The 15,516-nt window shown below is 35.6% G+C and overlaps 2 protein-coding genes across 9 annotated transcripts; both read left to right on the forward strand.

The window, feature by feature from the left end:
• Nucleotides 1–35: 35 nt before the first annotated feature.
• LOC111305301 (putative E3 ubiquitin-protein ligase XBAT35) lies at nucleotides 36–4,677 on the forward strand. 6 transcript variants are annotated; one of them, XM_022902698.2, is made up of 9 exons: nucleotides 36–445; nucleotides 721–835; nucleotides 1,071–1,151; nucleotides 1,312–1,400; nucleotides 1,498–1,589; nucleotides 1,787–1,868; nucleotides 2,120–2,222; nucleotides 2,785–2,870; nucleotides 3,740–4,677. In XM_022902698.2, exons 1-9 carry the CDS (start codon nucleotides 356–358, stop codon nucleotides 4,499–4,501), a joined length of 1,500 nt encoding a protein of 499 aa, XP_022758433.2. In that variant the 5' UTR covers nucleotides 36–355; the 3' UTR covers nucleotides 4,502–4,677. The 6 variants fall into 6 exon arrangements, with proteins under 6 accessions (XP_022758433.2, XP_089606933.1, XP_089606932.1 ...); XM_089750807.1 differs by having other exon boundaries at nucleotides 36–435; nucleotides 691–835; XM_089750806.1 differs by having other exon boundaries at nucleotides 36–435.
• Nucleotides 4,678–7,590: 2,913 nt separating this feature from the next.
• LOC111305298 (U-box domain-containing protein 3-like) lies at nucleotides 7,591–14,310 on the forward strand. 3 transcript variants are annotated; one of them, XR_002691978.2, is made up of 6 exons: nucleotides 7,734–7,944; nucleotides 9,309–9,589; nucleotides 10,582–10,698; nucleotides 10,884–12,782; nucleotides 13,249–13,386; nucleotides 13,917–14,310. XR_002691978.2 is itself a non-coding variant. In XM_022902687.2 (5 exons), the coding sequence occupies exons 2-5, from the start codon at nucleotides 9,314–9,316 to the stop codon at nucleotides 13,312–13,314; spliced, it is 2,358 nt and encodes a 785-aa protein (XP_022758422.1). In that variant the 5' UTR covers nucleotides 7,591–7,720; nucleotides 9,309–9,313; the 3' UTR covers nucleotides 13,315–13,758. The 3 variants fall into 3 exon arrangements, 2 of the variants coding, with proteins under 2 accessions (XP_022758422.1, XP_022758420.1); XM_022902687.2 differs by lacking the exons at nucleotides 7,734–7,944; nucleotides 13,917–14,310 and adding an exon at nucleotides 7,591–7,720 and having other exon boundaries at nucleotides 13,249–13,758; XM_022902685.2 differs by lacking the exon at nucleotides 13,917–14,310 and having other exon boundaries at nucleotides 13,249–13,758.
• Nucleotides 14,311–15,516: the final 1,206 nt, after the last annotated feature.

Raw genomic sequence — 15,516 nt, forward strand, 5'->3', positions numbered from 1 at the left:
ATCTGACAAAAATCTTCCCTCAACCCTTTCTCATTGTCCTCAAATTAAAAGACGCAAATTTTTTGAAGACTAGAAGTTTCCTCTCAGAAATCGTTCACTACCCACTTTTGTTTCCTCCAAAGCTGTGGATTTGATAGCTTCTCATCCAACAACAACATAAAAAGGAAATCAGATTGATAGCTCGTTGTTTTCCTCTACGGAGTTAATTAGTTAAACATAGATGATAGATCTAAAATTCCATGCCTTCCTGTAATTCTCTTTTTTGATTGATAAAAAAAATTGGGTTATCTTCATTTTGGTAAAGGCTTGTTGATGGGTCAGAAACTTGATACGATGGTCCAACATCAATCGAAAGATGAGTTGCTTTATCAGGCCGCAAATGCTGGAAACGTCGATGGCATTAAAGCTCTTTGCAGAGAAGGTGCTGGCCTTGAGGTGCATAAACGTAACTATTGATTTCCCTTATTTTGCATATAGTAGTTTCATATAGCTTTCTAAGGTAAATTTGAGGAAAGTTAATAAAGAGCTGGCCTTTAGGGAAAGTTGGTTTTGGCCTTCAGCTCGTGTTAATTGGATATGTTGGAGTCTGGGTGTCTTTTGTAGTTTACAGAAAAACAACAAAGAAGGGAAAGAAGGAATTTGATCATTTATGGTTGATACTTGCTTATATGCGTCTTTTGTACAATGAAGGTTGTCATCTGAGTTGTTTTTCTGACGCAGTGGATTGACAGAGATGGAAAAACTCCCCTTGTTGTGACATGCATGAATCCTGAATTAATCGATGTGGCCAAAACTCTAATTGAATTGGGTGCCAATGTCAATGCTTACCGCCCCGGTGGGTTTTTGTAGGCTGTATAGTTTGAATTTTGCCTCAAGTGATTCTTTTTTATAATAAATTGTAAATCTTTGAACAAGTTATATATTTTGTTGCGTGGTTTAGGTAGTCTCACTTCAGGCTTAAAACATTTAAACTGGGTACATAATCAGCAATAATTTTGATTTTTTTTCTGTGCGATAAATAGTGTCTTGTGTTAACTCCGCCTCCTTAATTAACCTGCAAATTTTGGTAGGACGAAATGCAGGGACTCCATTACATCATGCTGCAAAGAGAGGCCTGGAGCAGACTGTTAAACTGCTTCTTTCTCATGGCAGTATGTCTTCCTATTTGGTTCTGTATAAGGTGCTATTTGCATTACTCTGGGAAAAGGGGAGAGGATGGGGTGGCGGGTGGTGGTTGGTGGTGGGAACTATGATCTGGTTTGGTATTTACTAAATGTATAATGAGCTCTTGTTTGGCATTAATGTTTTCAGCGAATGCTTTATTGAGGAATGATGATTGTCATACTCCACTTGAGGTTGCTAGAATTAAGGGGTTTACAAATGTTGTCCGTACAATTGAGGTATGCTTGAGAGATATAAGAGTGTAATTTATTAAAAATACTTCCTTGGTATAGTAGATTGTCTTTCAAATCTTCTTGCATGTGTTCTTCCATCCAGAATCATATTTGCTATTTCTCTGGCTGGTTGCGGGAGTTTCGCGGTCCAGGCTTTCTTGGTGGATTTGCTCCTCAGTTGTTATCAAGAAAAATGTCTGTACAATGTGGATTTACTGCCTTTATATCTCATTTTTTCTTGATAGATTTTCCACACAATCAAATTGTCAATTGGCTAGAACTTAAATGATGCATATTACAAATATATATATACATATATATATATAATTAATTAATTGTTCTAATCCTTGTAGTGCATTTACTTCTTAGCTGATCAGTGTGCATTCTTGCAGCTGGGCTGTCATTGTACCCTGCGGTTCTGGTAATTCCATGAAGCCTTCCAGGTTTGAGCTTGCCATATATTCCACTTTGCAGGTAAGGTACTCAATTGACCTTCACCCTAGACCCCTGGGAAAATTATTGTCTGGCCTTGAGTATTATTCGATAAATAATTTGTGAGAGGTTACCGTAACCATTTAACCGGATAAACCTCTTTTGGTTTTCCTTTTAAGTTTTTTTTTTGTGCATAGGTATAATTTTTTCTGTAACTTTGCCAGTGTTTCCTAAGTTGTTTTCATATCTACATCTTTTTGTTAGTCTTTCAAAGTGATTCTTGATATGAGCAGGATGCACAGCCTCAGACAGTGATTGCTCTTTGGAAGGCCAAAATTGAAGAACCCAAATTTCATAAATCAGATCCATCACTTGCCATATTTGATCAGTCAACCAGTAACTTCCTATAGCTGAACCTATTTCCATTTATTATTTTTACTTGTAACTGCCATTTTTGTAGATAAGTATTTGACTGTGATTAAGAATACTTTTAGTCATGTTATGGTTCTTCTTGTTCTTTACTGCCCTTAGGCACTGGATTGGGGGGTTCTTATTAATTGAATGAGTTACTCCTTTTGGGTTTTGCATGTGACCTTTATACATCTGTAAAGTTCCTTCATCATGCTTGCCTCATTATTTTAGTGTTCTGATCAACTTTGGAATTTGTTGATTTCAATATAAATCATTAATGAAATAGATGATTAAAGGTCTAAGTTCAGATTTATGATTTTTGCTTTTGTTTTCTTTTATCATGCCATTGTTTTGTGCTAGATATCAACAAATCTTTGCATGGCAGATGATAAAAAATTGTTTAGCTATGAAGGCAGTGGTAAATCTAACCATGAAATGGAATAGACATTGACTTTGTCATTTTCGCACTATATTAACCAACAATCTTTTCTTATATAGAATCTCTGGTTGTTTGAACCTTTGTAATCATTTCATTTTTATCTATTAGAAACTCAATACAAGCTTGCATCTGGAAATGAGGGGGACAAACAGCAGCTTCAATGGTTATATAGTGCATGCAAAGGAATTCTTCAGGTACATGGTCTGGGACCTATAGGTTTAGCTGATTCCAAATGTCATCTTGCTGAAATTCACAGGTCTTAATTTTTGTGCAAAAGCTAAAAGAGAAACTAAATACATGCATGATCAAAGTTCAGAAAGGTGATAATGGATGCTGCCTTCAGAGATTTAATTTGTTATGAAAAGCAAAAATCTCATCTGAGCAGATGCAATGGAGATGGGTGTATAATGTATATATCACCTTTCCAATTAGACATCAGATTCTTTATCTTTTATGGGGAGCATATTGCTGTTACTTCAAATAAGTGTATTTGAAAACTATCCTAGGTATTGAAGATTTCAGGTAAATTTCATCATGAGACATTCTTGTGAAACTAGAATCATTGCTCATTGTAATTGTATGGCGCTCTTATTTGTCTGATTATCTAAACTAGAGTGGGAAAAACTTCTGCTTGTGTTCAAATATGAACAGCCATGAACTGGGAAACATGAGTTCATTATTTTTCTGGGCAGCATTTTGGTATAAATTGTTTTGAATGCTGCCCTCCAAATTATGGAGGCCATATAATTGAAGTATTAATAGAAGACATGTTCATGCCCTGTCATTTGGTTCTGTTAAAGAGGATTGCTTTAAAGTTCTGGTTTCTGATTTAGCATCTTGATTTGTTCACTGACCAAGTTTGTCAAACAAGTGCACTGTCTTCTTGAATTTTCTGTGATTTGTCAGTAGGGACACTGATTATTTTGGATAACAACTTGTTAGTTATGTTGGATTACTTTTGGAAAGTTGGTCTTTATGTTTCACAAACAGTATTATTTTTCTTCACGCATTATATAACATGCAGTAAGCATCTTGCATACTAACATGAGCTTCGATGTTCTAGGTTATCCCTTCCCCAATGGTTCTTGATACCCAAACTTCAAGTGCAGCAACTGCTGCTGAATCTGCAGAACTTAATAATAACCATAGCTCTGGGGCAGTTGATGCAAATGGTTGGGAGAATCCTGCTAATGTTGAAAGTTATAATGGATGGGGTCCTGCTACTGGACAGGCACATTCAGAGTCAAGTAACACTGGATGGATGGATGGACCAACAATAAAAGACTACAATGGATGGGGTGTCCCTGGTTCTAGGTCAACTGGCAACCAAAGTCATCATGTCCAAACCCTTGGGGATCACAGTGGATGGATGGATGCTCCAACAAAAAAAGACAATGACTGGGCTGTGCCTGATTCTAGGCCAACCGGTAAACAAAGTCATCATGTCGAAAACCTCATGGATCCTCCCCCTCTTGTCCAAACAAGTGGATTCAATGCTTCCATGTCTTCAGCTCCATCTGCTCCACCAATTCCCGAGGATGTTTTAGGTGAAGAGCCAATTCATTATCCTTCAATTGATCTGAATCCAGTGGATATACCAGATCCAACGACAACAGGTTATGGAGCCTTCCCAACAAATGATGCTAAAGATGGTGGTTCTTCCTCATGTATAATATGTTGGGAAGCTCCAATTGAAGGTGCATGCATCCCCTGTGGTCATATGGCTGGTTGCATGTCTTGTTTAAATGAGATAAAGGCCAAAAACGGTTTTTGCCCTGTTTGCCGAGGCAAAATAGATCAAGTTATAAGGCTCTATAGTGTGTGATTGGTGGAAATCCCGTAATGGATCTGGGATTGGTTTATCCATGGCAGATTAAACTTCTTGAAATTTTTAGTTTGTGTTACATTATCATGCTCACTGTAAATGAAATTAGACTGTCATTTTGATTTTACAGAACTGGAATGATCATATATACCTGCCTATATAATGTTTCTGCCCAAGTACTAAGAATAGCATTATTTAGTAAAATATACAATGCGTGGCTTTCCGGGAAACTTCATATGATTTGAGTGATCTAGCTTGAAGCCGAAGCAAGCGACCTGCAATTCCCTGACAGGTTCCTCTTTGTACGTATGTTTCCCTTTATTAGAATTGCACCCTTCCAAGAACAGAGAAATAAAAAGAACATTTGATTAATGATCATTTCTTGCACAAATAGAATGACCAGAGGCCATATATACGTTAATTTAAAGCTAGAATGTTTTATGCTTAGATTTGTTCTGAATGGATGTTCCAGCTGATAAATGTATGTTCTGGAAAATTGACAAATCAAGAGATACGAGTAGGATACTTGTTGCCTGGTTGGGCTCTCTAGCTCCAGAAGAAGCTAGCCAGAATGTACTCGAAGCTTTTAATGATGTCCTGGCCGGTAAAGTTTTCATCTGAGTCTTAAAGATGAAGCACTAAGGGGGCCCCTACCATCCAACATCAATACCCTTTACATCATTTTTTTTTTCTGAACCTGATGGTATAACCTGCACATGGCTTGCCCACTGCTCCTGGTCCTTGCTACGGTATAACTTTATTGGAGTTTCACTCTGCTGGATTGATAGAAACATCACATTATTTTAAATCGTTTAGTTTTCACTATCAATGGAAAACTTATCATTTTTTTTGATAAAATATAAGGTAATTAAATTCTCAGTCTCCTATAAACTTATGAATTTCTAGTTGTTTACTACTGGATCGACTGTGTGACCGACACTTGAAGATATTGGAAGACTAGGATTAGGATAAGTGAGTTTTGAAAGTAAAGCTATCATTGTTTGTTTCAATAGAGAAATGTCTTATTAAATGAAAGCCTTGAAATCGTGAAGGGTGTTGGTATGGGGCATCTGATTAGACTAGAGTTCTTCAAAGTCTCAACTTTTTCTCCATCCCCATATGGGGAATCAATTGCTGAAAACTCTGTCCTCTGAAAACTGGCAACATGGCGTGTACGGCAAATATGGTTGCAATTTTTTTTTATTTAAATTGTATGATCAAGGAAGAAAGTAATGTAATCTGATATGATGTTATTTGACTTCGGCCATATATATGTAAGAGATAAAAGTAGAGTAAAACCTGTTAAAAAAAGTTGGGATTTGCAAGAATGTGTTTTTGAAAAATGAAGTAGAAGTCAAACCAGCGAAAAGAGTCAGTATTTCAGTATTTGGTTCATTAGACAAAACCCTCTTAAACCAAAGCAGTAGCCTAGGGTCATTGCCTTTTTCAGCCATGTTTTCAACACTGCTTACCAAACATTTTAATTTCTTTGAAGCTAAAATCACAGATCTCCATTGAAACTTCGTTTAGTAGATGACTGGTAGGGCAGGTTGTTTCACTTGGTGCCCTACCTACTTTTGGAGGTTTGTAAGCTAATTTCTGCAAATAAAAAAAAAAAAAAAAAAGGGCAGTTAATGATGCAATGCATGGTTTTTTGTTGTATTATCTCCTTTAGCTTTGATAGTTGAAATTGGGGAGAGACATGATTCAACTTATGCCACTGAAGGATGGGATTGGAGTCTTTGTTCATGTTCAGGAAATATGCTCATAGCTGGCAACAGGAGAAAAATGGGGCAGGCTGTTATAATTAAGGCAGCTAAGGACAAGAAAAGTAGTCTTTGTACAATATCAATGTGTAATGAATGGAAACAATGAGGCTTATGCTTTTGCCAATTCAATTGGCTGCACTGCACTCTCTTCTTCTTTATCCTCCTTTTATCAACAAGAAGAAATTTCTCCTCAAATTTTTTTGAAATTTTCTTTTCCTGTAAAACTAGTATTGTTTCATCTTTCTTGATATCTTTTTCTTTTGGGATTAAAAAAAGAAAGAATCATGTAGTTGACCCCTTTTAATTTTTTCATTCACATAACAAAGTTTTTTTTTTTAAAAAAAAAGCCCAATAGCTGACAAGAGTTTTTTTACCAGAGTTCTTTTTTCTTTTTTTTCATGTGACTTGCAACTATACCTGTATCTGCTATTCACAACGAAAAATCAGAGTTGAACAAGACAGAAGATGGATATTTCTTCCATTGGATGGAAACGTGAAAGTAGAGTCTCATCAGCTATCATGTATCTACCATAAGATGCCAAATTTTTTTAGCACTATAATGTTAACAATTTATGAGATATTCTTCTTCAGAAATGAAATCAGTGTCCATACAATGGTCATGCAAATACAGATTCCAGATCCTCCAAATTTTATCCTTTCATATAATCATCTGATGAATTATTTTTTTTTACTTCGTATAAATAATTTCATAAATTTTTTGCAATCATTTTATTAAATATTATAATTATTTGAGGAAATCAACAAGAATTGCTATCATCACCCGAAGTTGGAATTTTAATTCCTTATTTTTTAATTAATTTTTAGTCAGCTAGCCTATGAAATAAGTGATCAACTGATGGTAAACATTGCAATCCAATAAAAAAGGGCTTAAAAAAGAAAAAGGGCAAAAAAAGCCGACACATGCAATTGCGAAAGGTGGGAAACGACAAGGGTAAATGAGTCATTTGATGAGTTATTACACGTAAGACCAATCCTAGACTCCTAGTACACTGTACATTTTCCTTGTAATCTTGTATGATTTCATTCTATTGTATTAAAATTGACTAATAATAAAAAAAGTTTTGTTAACGAGTGTTTAAAAATTTTGTTTTTTAAAATTAATCTTAAATTTTAAATTATTATTTTTAATACATTAAAATTTATGAAATTTATTATTATTATTTTTAATACATTAAAATTTATGAAATTAATTATTATATTTAATATAAAATATTATTAAAAAAATTTTAACTAGTTAATAAAATCCTAATTAAAAAAAAACCTAAGCCCTTCAATTCTTTTTCTCTGTTTCAACTAAGCATGATTAAAAATTAATTAACCTTAATTAATTCCAAGTCTTCCCCACTGTTAATTAATTTTTTTCTCATAACCCAACAAATCTTCAACTAAATAGGGCCCCACCCAGTCTACCCTTTTGCTTCCTTTTCCGGTATTTTCCCTTCGTTTTTCCACTTTTCTTTCTTTAGTTTCTTGCATCTCTCTTTCTCTCTTGCAGCTTTGCTGATGAAAAAAAGCTGAGCTTGAAATTATTATGTTTGATGCTTAAAGGTTTAATATTTGGTTATTTCCATTGAAGTGTTTTTCATTGCTTAAATGTCCATCAAGATCTGTGCTTTCTTTGTTTCACCAGCTTAAACCCACTTCAAGAAAGAGGTATGCTAGAAACGTGCTTCCTTTAAATATTGATTTGTAAATTTTTTAAAATTTTTTTCTGCAATATTTTGGTGGGTTTTGATTATATAAAGTGGTGTTGTTGTTTTGAATCGGATTTTATGTGAATTTTCCTTTTGGGTTTTCTTAGTTGTGAACTGTGGGGTAGTATTTCAATTATGTTTCTAATCGAAGAGAAGAAAAAAAAAACCTTTTCTTTTTTTTGGTTCAGTGAATTTACATAGTACCTTTTTTTTTTGGTTGCTGATAACTAAGAGGAAGAAAATGGAACTTTGGATCTTACGGTAGCTCTATTAAACTTAGCTTTTGATGTTGTTGGACTTCAAACTCTTATCAAGCTTTCTTCAGCTACTAACTGAAGGGTGAAAAGATTTTCATCATTGAAGTTTAAGAAATCTCTATCCCTGTCTCTTTCACTCTCTCAAGAAACAATGGAGATGTGAGTATTAGACATTTAGAATTTACACTTTTATCAAGCATCTTCACCACCAAATAAACTATGAAAACATTTTCATATAAAACTTTAGTAGCTTTTTTTTCTTCTTTGTTGCCTTCCGAGATCCCAATGGTTATTTGTGTTTTTTTTTCTCATAAAGGCTATTAGTCAAAAGCCTCTTTCACTTACCAAGCTACTATTAATTTGTGGAGATCTTATCTTTTATTTTATTTCATAGTATTATTTTTTGTTGGAAAGCTAGTCTAATGTTTCCTTAGACTATAAAGGGAAAGTCAACATGGAAAATGCCTTGAATGTGTAAGTAATATGTTTTTCCTGTCACAATGGATGTGTGTTCTTCCCACAGGCATTAATCAAAAGCCTTTTTTTTGACTTGACGACCTGAGGTTATAGGGATTGAACCTTGCCTATTGAAGTTAAAAGTCCAATATTCTACAAACATATCACACAAATGTTGGCTAGTCAAAAGCCTTTTCTTCATACTGAATCTTATAAAATCTGATATTTTATTTTTTTATTAAATTGGAAATTTAGTCAAGTGGATTTCCTTAGATTGTGGATAAAAGATCAATTTCCATGGCAACGGTGAATAAATAATTCAGGAGCAGTGTATGTGTTTGTTTGTGTTCCTCACATAGACATCAATCACAACTCTTTCTCTTGTTATAAAAAAATTATAAAAATTGATCTTTTATATTTTTGTTCGACATCTAGATGAGTGGGCTTCCTTAGATTATGGGAAAAAGTCAATACAGACAAAGATGCAAACTTAAGTTTTTTCAAGGGCACTCTTGTACCTATGAACAGATCATGCCTGAGCAGTTTTTATATTGCTTCCAATTATAAGTATTTTCTTTTTTTAAATTTTCATATGCTCCATTAAATACAGGTCAGATGGACACAACCTCCGTGAGATGTCTTATCAACAGTATCTCTCGATTCATTCATCTCGTATCATGCCATACAATAAAAGTTGTTCCCATTGAAGAGGATTACAGCAATATGGTTGTAGTGTTAAAACTTTTAAAACCACTGCTTGATGATGTTGTTGATTGCGAGATACCTTCAGATGAAATTCTATATAAAGAGTGTGAAGAGCTAGACATTCTTGTTAACGAGGCTCGAGAATTGATGGAGAACTGGTGTCCTAAGATGAGCAAAATCCACAGGGTGAGTTTAATTTTAATCTTTACTGAATATATTTTCCCTCGGTAGAATGACACCTAAAAGAAAAAAAAAATGCTGCTGGAAACAAGGATTCCGTTTCCAGTTGATTTGTCTATGTTTTTTGGTTCTTAATTTAGTGGCATTGTGTCAAAACTCTGTTGTAACATCAGTTTTCTATGAGCATATTCTATTTTCTACTCATGATTTTTTTTTAATTAATGTTCAAAAAAACAGTTGCCATCAATTCAGTCCAATTTAGGTGCTGTTCAGACAGGACAGAGGAGCCAAATAGTACCCACCATCAATTTGAGATACTTACTAAACCATTGATAAGATGGATGCCCAGCCGCTTTAATACTAGGCATAATGAGTATAAGCATATAAAATTTGCCTTCTTTGAAATTCTGTGAAGTTTCAGTTAATTTGTAGGATATTATAGTTTATAGAAGAAACCTTGAATGACTCCAAATGTAACCTGGTTTGTTATAGACTACGAGAAAATCTTTTCTCGCAAATGTAACACAGTCAAATTTAAAGGTATTAATGATGGTGCCAAATAGGTATTACAATGTAATACTTTGTAGAAGAACACTTGAGTCATAAAATGGCAAAGCTAATCCAGTTTATTATAGTTTGCGATAAAGTGCATTTATGTCCTCATGTTTTTCCTGCAATCAAATATAGCATTTAGTAAAACGAACAAGGAAGGTGCTTGTTATCCTAATTCGTAAAGTTCTTTGATGGTATATCAAGGATCTGAGATCAAATGATGCCTTCATTATTGGGAGGGGGGAGGGGTTGGGGGGTGGGAGGAAGGGAAAGGGAGGACTTCCCCCTATTATCTGGCACAGTCGCCCAAAAGAAAATAAGCTTGAATATTGGATGTTGAGATGTTTTACGCATACCTTCCCTTCTTGAGTAAAAGAAATAGGATTTTCAGGCTTCTACTACTATTATATTCCAATTATTTATTTATGTTTTAAAAACATGTACAGGTTCTCCAGAGTGTGCCTTTTCTGATAAAAATGCAAAGCTCTTCACTTCACATATGTCACATATTATATAGATTGTTGCAGTCATCGCCATCCACTTCAAGTATAACCAGTGTTCAGGTATGCAAAAATCAAATTTGTTGCGTCATACTATGTTTGGATGATAAAAATGCTATTCATTTTCTTTCTGCAAATTTTATTGTCCTTTTAGAAATTGTTAAAGCAGCTGAATGGAAACTGCCATCAATTTCTCAGTGCTGAGCTCACTTTGAGTAGTGAGACTAATTGATGTTCAACTGTTTCAGCACTGTATGCGGGGAATTAAATGTCTGAAGCAGGAGAGACTATCAGAAAATATAGGGGAGGCGTTGAGAAGTCTAAAAGATGATGCTATTCCTTGCACTGATAATCTGGTAAAAGTTATCAAGTCACTGAACCTGGTATCAAACCAGGAAATGTTAAAAGAGACTGTGGCTGTGGAAAAAGAGAGAATGAATGCGCAAGTCAACAATGAAAAAGGGAAATTGGATCAAATCAATCAGATTGTGGATCTTATCTCCCATATACGTGATTATATGCTTAAAATTGAGCACTTTGAACCCACAAGTGGCATTTTGATTCCTCCACACTTCCTTTGCCCCCTGTCATTGGAACTTATGATGGATCCTGTTATTGTGGCTTCTGGGCAAACTTATGACAGGGCCTCCATCCAAAAGTGGCTTGATAGTGGACTGACCATTTGCCCAAAGACCCGTCAATCACTCACGCATACAAATCTCATTCCAAATTACATGGTCAAAGCTATGGTAGCAAGTTGGTGTGAGGAAAACAACTTACAACTTTCCAATAAAACTGGGCATGCAAAACTTGTCTCAATCTCTTCTCCTTCAAATCATATATCTCCTCAAGATTTAACACGTACTGATAGTTTCCATTGCTTTGCAAACAGTAGTAGTTCCACATCAAGATCATCTCTTGAAGTTGGAAATGGTTTAGAGAAGCAGAAGATTGACATCTCATCAAGATTTAGTGGAGAATGCAATAGATGCCAAAGCAGGGAGATTGACAAGTGTGACCACCAATCCCCTGAGCAATCATATATTCACAGCAGGACTGAATCAGCCTTAAGTGAAATTTCCAGTATTGATTATGTGCCTCCTGCTTCGAATGACTTGTCAAGGAGGTTGAAGAAATGTGAAATGAGTGAGTTAGATGAAATTTCATCTGAATGCCTTGGCACTTCTCCTTCAACAAAAGAATCTGGATTTTCTTCCTGGAAAACTGGAAAGCAGTTGCAGGTCTCTGGTACAAAAGTAGAAGAGGCTGTCAATGGAAACCATAATTATAATAGAGCAAACTCCATTACATTTTCTGGGTCAGGAGGTGATGATTTGACCACAAGTTCCCATGTGAAGAAATTAGTAGACAACCTTAAAAGCCTATCAAATGAAGTCCAAACTACAGCTGCGGCAGAATTGCGCCTTCTTGCAAAGCACAACATGGACAATCGTATGATTATAGGTCGATGTGGTGCTATTGCACCATTACTTTCTCTGTTATACTCAGAAGTAAAGCTAACCCAAGAGCATGCCGTTACAGCTCTTTTAAATCTCTCAATTAATGAAGATAATAAGGCTATTATTGCAGAATCGGGAGCAATCGAGCCACTAATTCATGTTTTAAAGTCTGGAAATGATGGAGCCAAAGAAAATTCTGCGGCAGCTTTATTCAGTCTTTCTGTACTGGAAGAGTACAAGGCTAGGATTGGACGCTCTGGTGCTGTCAAAGCCTTGGTGAATCTTCTGTGCTCAGGAACATTGAGAGGAAAAAAAGATGCTGCTACTGCTTTGTTTAACTTATCAATCTTTCATGAAAATAAGGCTCGTATAGTTCAAGCAGGTGCGGTAAAATACCTTGTTGAGTTAATGGATCCTGATAGTGGGATGGTTGACAAGGCAGTTGCTCTTCTCTCAAACCTTTCAACAATCGGGGAAGGGCGTGTGGCAATTGTACGAGAAGGTGGTATCCCATTACTAGTTGAAGTTGTTGAATCAGGATCACAGAGGGGTAGGGAAAATGCTGCCTCTGTATTGCTGCAACTATGCCTTAATAATCCCAAGTTCTGTACCCTGGTTTTGCAAGAAGGGGCTGTGCCACCCCTTGTCGGATTGTCTCAGTCTGGCACACCAAGAGCAAAAGAAAAGGTATGCAGCTTAGCTTTTTCCTCTTCTTCTGTTATGGTGCTGCAATTCTTGCATTCTGTGCTCCTTTTTTTGGGATCTTAATGTAATAAGCAATATTGTGATTATATTCCTTACTTTTGGTTTCATTTCACCAGTAAAGTTGAATTGTGATTATATTGCTTATATTTTATGTGATGAACTCTATTGAGGGGTTCTACCACTTGTCCAATTATTTATCAGAAATTGAACCTAGCATCTGTGATTCTTATTGTAACTAATTAGAATGTTTGGAAAATGTGTCATGTTTCCAAAACCTGTTGTGAAAAGTAGGGACATCAGAAAGGCACAAGGTTTTCTTGTAAAGCTCATTAAACCTTAAATTTGGTGATTGCTTATTAATTACATGTTTGATTACTGTTTAATCTAAAGAAAATTGTCTGAATGCACAAGAGAAAATGCATGATATATTATTTATTTACTGTTGCAGGCACAACAGCTTCTCAGTCACTTCCGGAATCAGAGAGAAGGTGCCACGGGGAAGGTCAAGACATGAAAACTGACAAATTTTGTTATATATATATATATATATATATATATATATATAGTTTTTGATATCCTACTCCATGTAAGTTGTTCTTCCTCAATTGGTCCTTTCAGAGCTCTCTTTTCAAACATTCTTAAGCTCTCCAGCTATATGCATTAGCATTGTGAACTATATTCTTTGTTTGTTTTTAACCCCTTTTTAAAGGCGGTTAGGGGGTGGGGAAATAGGGCAAGCGTTCCCTGGAGGTGATGGGTTATTTATAAGTTACTGCGTAATTTTCCTTAGAACTTGGCTTGCCATAGTACCGAGTGTAGGTTTTCATTTAGTTTTAGTTTATGTAGTAACAGATTTGTTCCCTAGTTTTGTAGATATGTTGTACATATGCTATAGACTCTTGTAATCTGTTATGGGATCTTGTTGAAAGATATATTTGCTATTTAGTGGCAAATGTTCCCTTTTCTGTGCTTTTGTTTTTTATCTTGTACCTTTACAGGCACTAGATTTCAAAGTTTTATTAAGGTTAGTTGCTCTTAAATCCCAAATAATTTTTGTTTATATGTGCTTTTACACTTGTTTGACGAAAATGCTTCTTACTTCTACCTGGTACTCAGCAATACTGTCAACTGGAAAAGAATGATCAACCGACTGGTAGATATGCTACTTAACCATCTTGTGGCTCAAAGCATCTGCCGGGGGGTTGAAGTAATTGATTCTCTCCCTCTCTCTCTCCTGAGTCTGTGTCAAACTGGGAAGCACGCCATTAATGGGAATGGGTTGGCAAATGAATAATTCTGAAAACAATATCAGAAGGCAGCTTTGGGAGCTTTCTTCTGATTTTAAGTACAATGGCAAGTGAATCAATACCTGTGTGGTTATCTACTCATCTCTATTGAAAATTATTGTTTCTGCCAACCTTTTCAGGTTAAAGAACTCCAAATTCGTACTCCTGCATTTGTAACAGGAGGGATTGTTCTTTTTAGGCTACTTCTCGTGGTTTACTGCCCCTGCTATGCGCTTTCCCAACCAAGGAAATCAAATTGAATGCCATTCGTTCACTTCAATTTTGAAGGAAAAAGACAAACCAGAAGGTATTTAGTATCTATGGCTAAGGGCCTAAGGCTATCCCATAAAACCACAAGTTATTTCCTCTTGTTTTACATTCTCTGCCCTAATTTCCTGCAAGTTACAACTTAAGCAAAGCCGACATGTTCAATGGTCCAGAAACACCCAAAATCTTCAAGCTATCAAATTGTCGCTCAAAATCTAAGCCACTAGTTGACAAACTAAACGATATTTGCAAAGTTTCATCCTTGTTACTGCAGTACTCATATGATAATACGTGACTTTTCACCTGAAACTTGCAGCATGGTCCACACTCTACTGGTACGTATTACTGTTTTGAAAAGGAAAATACCCAAGGTAGGCCCTGGTCCACTAATCTTATGTATGGGCCCATAATATAGAACAGCTTGCATTTTGGGTACGAAAATACTTCCCACCAACAATCAGACTCTTTAAGTACTTCTTGTTACTGTTCCCTGCATTATAGGTGACCATTCGCCCACTGCGTCACACTGATCTCTGGTGTGATCAATTCTTATTCATGAATCTCTACTTTGATCCTCCATGACCTTTCGACGAGTGTTCTTTTCGTGTCAAAGGATAAAAATCTGAGATTCAAACCGTAGATTTATAAATAATTAGATTAAAAGCATCCACTTGAAATAAGATGTAAATTCATTCATACACTCTGAATTTGAAAAATTAAATCGACATGATGTTTGTATCATGTGAGAGTGATATAAAAAAGGGTTTCTAGATGAGAGAACATTGTGTTCCATTGAATCTGTCAAAAAAATGCAGAAATGCCCACCTCAAGAAGTGTGATACTGCTTTTGTCACAAGTCACCTGTGAAAGAACCCAACTTTAGACCAAAATCATTTGGATTCAGGTCGGGCCCGGCTGAATATGTCCACCTCAAACTTGAAACATCAAGCATGACCAGCTGCTAATACAAACATTAAAATGTTTGAAAAAAGACTAAAATGTTAACTATTAGGGAGTAGCTATCAATTATTAATCACAAAGGGATCAATGGAGATATTGGTGTAAGAAAGGATTGTTGAGAACTTACTTGAAACTCTTCTCCCATGGGAAGTTCGGTAAATTTATAATTGTTGAGAGTCTATTTTAAATTTCACGTAGAAAGT

The sequence above is a fragment of the Durio zibethinus genome, chromosome 21, assembly GCF_047325235.1.
Source record: "Durio zibethinus cultivar Kanyao isolate XHJ-2024 chromosome 21, ASM4732523v1, whole genome shotgun sequence".
In the NCBI taxonomy this organism is placed as follows: Eukaryota; Viridiplantae; Streptophyta; class Magnoliopsida; order Malvales; family Malvaceae; genus Durio; species Durio zibethinus.

Excerpts from the sequence above, each read along its gene's own strand:
- LOC111305298 (XM_022902687.2), top strand. The coding sequence starts at position 9,314 with ATGGACACAACCTCCGTGAGATGTCTTATCAACAGTATCTCTCGATTC. Across the intron at positions 9,590-10,581 it reads AGATGAGCAAAATCCACAGG|GTTCTCCAGAGTGTGCCTTT; the intron begins GTGAGTTTAATT and ends AAACATGTACAG. Across the intron at positions 10,699-10,883 it reads CAAGTATAACCAGTGTTCAG|CACTGTATGCGGGGAATTAA; the intron begins GTATGCAAAAAT and ends CAACTGTTTCAG.
- LOC111305301 (XM_089750806.1), top strand. The coding sequence starts at position 313 with ATGGGTCAGAAACTTGATACGATGGTCCAACATCAATCGAAAGATGAG. Across the intron at positions 836-1,070 it reads TGTCAATGCTTACCGCCCCG|GACGAAATGCAGGGACTCCA; the intron begins GTGGGTTTTTGT and ends AAATTTTGGTAG. Across the intron at positions 1,590-1,786 it reads CAGTTGTTATCAAGAAAAAT|CTGGGCTGTCATTGTACCCT; the intron begins GTCTGTACAATG and ends GCATTCTTGCAG.